Source organism: Pelmatolapia mariae, linkage group LG9 (assembly GCF_036321145.2).
Source record: "Pelmatolapia mariae isolate MD_Pm_ZW linkage group LG9, Pm_UMD_F_2, whole genome shotgun sequence".
NCBI classification, from domain to species: Eukaryota; Metazoa; Chordata; class Actinopteri; order Cichliformes; family Cichlidae; genus Pelmatolapia; species Pelmatolapia mariae.
In genome coordinates this window covers 5,247,684-5,250,523 of record NC_086235.1, presented here as the reverse complement: position 1 = coordinate 5,250,523, position 2,840 = coordinate 5,247,684, and the positions used below count along the sequence as shown (strand labels likewise).

The window sequence follows — 2,840 nt, the reverse complement described above, 5'->3', positions numbered from 1 at the left end:
ATGTCTCATAGTAAGTTTACTGTCACTGTTTCTGTAATGTTATATTTTTAAAAAGCATAATCCAAGTGAAAGCAACACTTTTATATCTACTAAATATTTATTCAAATCACATGTTTAAATTTTATAAATAGTGTTGTTACTATCAAAAAATTAAACTGTGATTCATTATTTTTACAGACAAGATTTCAGTTGTTGTCTTTGGAAAAACAGAGTCTTTGAAGAAAGCCCTAATAACCAACATCCTGGGGAAAGATTTGTCTGTGCTACCTACAAGAAAGATTCTCAAAAACATTGAGATATATGAGAATTATACATATGAGATCACATGTACACCTGACTTGTACTTATTCTGTGATGACATACAGGAACTATTTTCTGAGAATTCCCACAGTGAGATGTGTTTGTTGGTGGTAGAGGATGGGTTTTCACCAAAAGATGTGGGGAAGCAAATAGAAGATTTGAGTAAGAAAACTGGAAAACCAAGAGAAGAGTTCACAGTCGTGCTGCCACTGACATATGAGCCCTCAGATTACTGTTTCACATCCTGCACCATCCAGCAGCTTTTCAGTGAACTGGACAAACTGGCTAAACACAGACTATTGGTGCCAGGCTCTAAGAGGTAAAGGTGAAATTTGAGACTTGTTGAACTGTGACTGTTAACTTCATGGAAACCAAATTTGAAGTGTTTTCTTTATTTTAGCTGTGTACACAGATACTATAAAATGTATGTTTGTATTTTATAGAGAAGGTTTGCATTTTTATTATTGTTATAAAAATAATTAAGTTTTTATAAAACAGTAAACAGCTGCCTGCTGAGTTTATAATTGCTCTGTAACAAAATTACAGGTTTGACTATGAATCACAAACAATGTCCAGATCACACACTGACATAACAAAGCCAGGTAAACTCACATCTCTCTCAGGAGCGTCTTACCAACAAATACAAAAAGTTGTGCTGTTCAGTGAATGAGAATATTTCACATGATCCCAGATGTTTTATTAAAAACTGACAAAATTCTTTTATGCCCTTTTAATTCAGTTGGCAGTTTTAGCAAAGAATTATTTACAGACACCAAGAAGAGTTTAAAAAGTAAGATGCATGTTTTTACAATGTAGCTCAATTTAAACAAACCATAGATGTTTACTTTGTCATTTACTCATTCTTGAGGTAGGATATCAACTGATTTCTTTCCATTATTATTTGTACATATCAATACAGGAAAGCGTGCTATCACCACAGTGAACCTTGTTCTACTGGGAATGGCTGGAACTGGAAAGAGTGCAAGTGGAAACACCATCCTCGGAAAGAAGAGCTTCATGTCTAAACCCAGTTCAAAGCCGGTCACCACAGAATTCCAGGTGGCAGAAACTGAGATGAATGACTTACATGTACGTGTGATTGATAGCCCAGACATCTTTGATGATGACATTGAAGCATCAGTCACGGACAAACATGTAAAACAGTGTAAACAGCTCTGTGGGTCAGAACCCTGTGTGTATGTACTTGTGATGCATGTGAGCAGATTTACAGATGGTGAGAGAGACATCATGGAAAAGTTAGAAAAAGATTTTGGGAGTAAAGTTAAAGAAAAAACAATCATCCTGTTCACACGAGGAGGTGACCTGCAGCAGGCAGAAATCACCTTGAAGGATTTCCTTCACTCCTGCCAACCTGGTCTGATGGAAATAGTTGAAAAGTGTGGAAACAGGTGTGTTCTCTTTGAAAACAGCAGGTCAAGTTCACAGCAAGTGGAAAAGCTGATTGACACGGTGATCAGGCTGTTAGAATAACAGGCAATATAGATAAAATCATGTGCTTAGACATTTGGCCTTTTTTCTGTAAAGCTATGAATAATTTAGAGGGTGAAAGTTATTCTGCAAATTGAAGTGACAGATTATAACAAAACAATTGCCTTCTATATTTTATTTACTACAGTAGCATTTAAACAAGAAGAGTTTGATTTTTAAAATATGGTTATTTGAAATAGTTTTACAACTTTTTGTTAAACTACTGACTTCCTCACATAGTTATGCTCATTAGAGTGTAATAGAATCAAATAAATGCTGAATTCATTAAACTCAAGTTATTTCATGCACCTAGTGTTTCTTTGGTTTCTGATATTTTTACCAGGCAGATCTATCACACACTAAGATATTGAAATATTACACAAAACTCAGTGCTTTGACACACAATAGATATTCATGTAAAGAGAGGTAACCAAATATTAAGCGAAAATGTTGTCCTTATTGTTAATACTTAATACTTGGAATAGTTTTCCCAGGATGTTTACCATGGCCGCCCAGGACAGAGAGATTATACATTTTGAAAGCTCAGTTCCTGGTTAAATTTAAATAAATAAATCATTTAATTAATAATAATAATAATAATAATATTCACAAATAATTTGGTATATGTAAAGTTAGTACCATAAGTTTTGTTTTTCACCTATTTATCGAAACATTTTCCAATTATAGTTATATAATGGACATGGACTAAGTGTGTCCATGTCAGCTTTCATTTGAGGGTATCCACATTCAAATTGGGTTTAGGATTTTCAGCTAATTAACATGTGTCACCCACTTTTTAAAGGGACAAAAGTAATTGGAAAATTGGCAATTGACAAAGGCTATTTCATGGGCAGGTGTTTGAAATTCCTTCCTTATTTCATTATCAATTGAGCAGACAAAAGGTCGGGAGTTGATCTGAGGCGCTTCCATTCGGATGATTTTGCTGTGAATAGACAACATACAGTCAAGAAGCTCTCCATGCAGGTGAAACAAGCCATCCTTAAGCAGAAAAAAAACATCAGCGAAATTGCTACAATATTAGGAGTGGCAAA

The 2,840-nt window shown here is 34.6% G+C and overlaps 1 protein-coding gene across 1 annotated transcript; it reads left to right on the top strand.

The window, feature by feature from the left end:
• LOC134635065 (GTPase IMAP family member 8-like) lies at positions 1-1,791 on the top strand. The gene is made up of 2 exons (XM_063484579.1): positions 1-10; positions 1,220-1,791. The coding sequence occupies exons 1-2, from the start codon at positions 1-3 to the stop codon at positions 1,789-1,791; spliced, it is 582 nt and encodes a 193-aa protein (XP_063340649.1).
• The last annotated feature ends 1,049 nt before the right edge of the window (positions 1,792-2,840 follow it).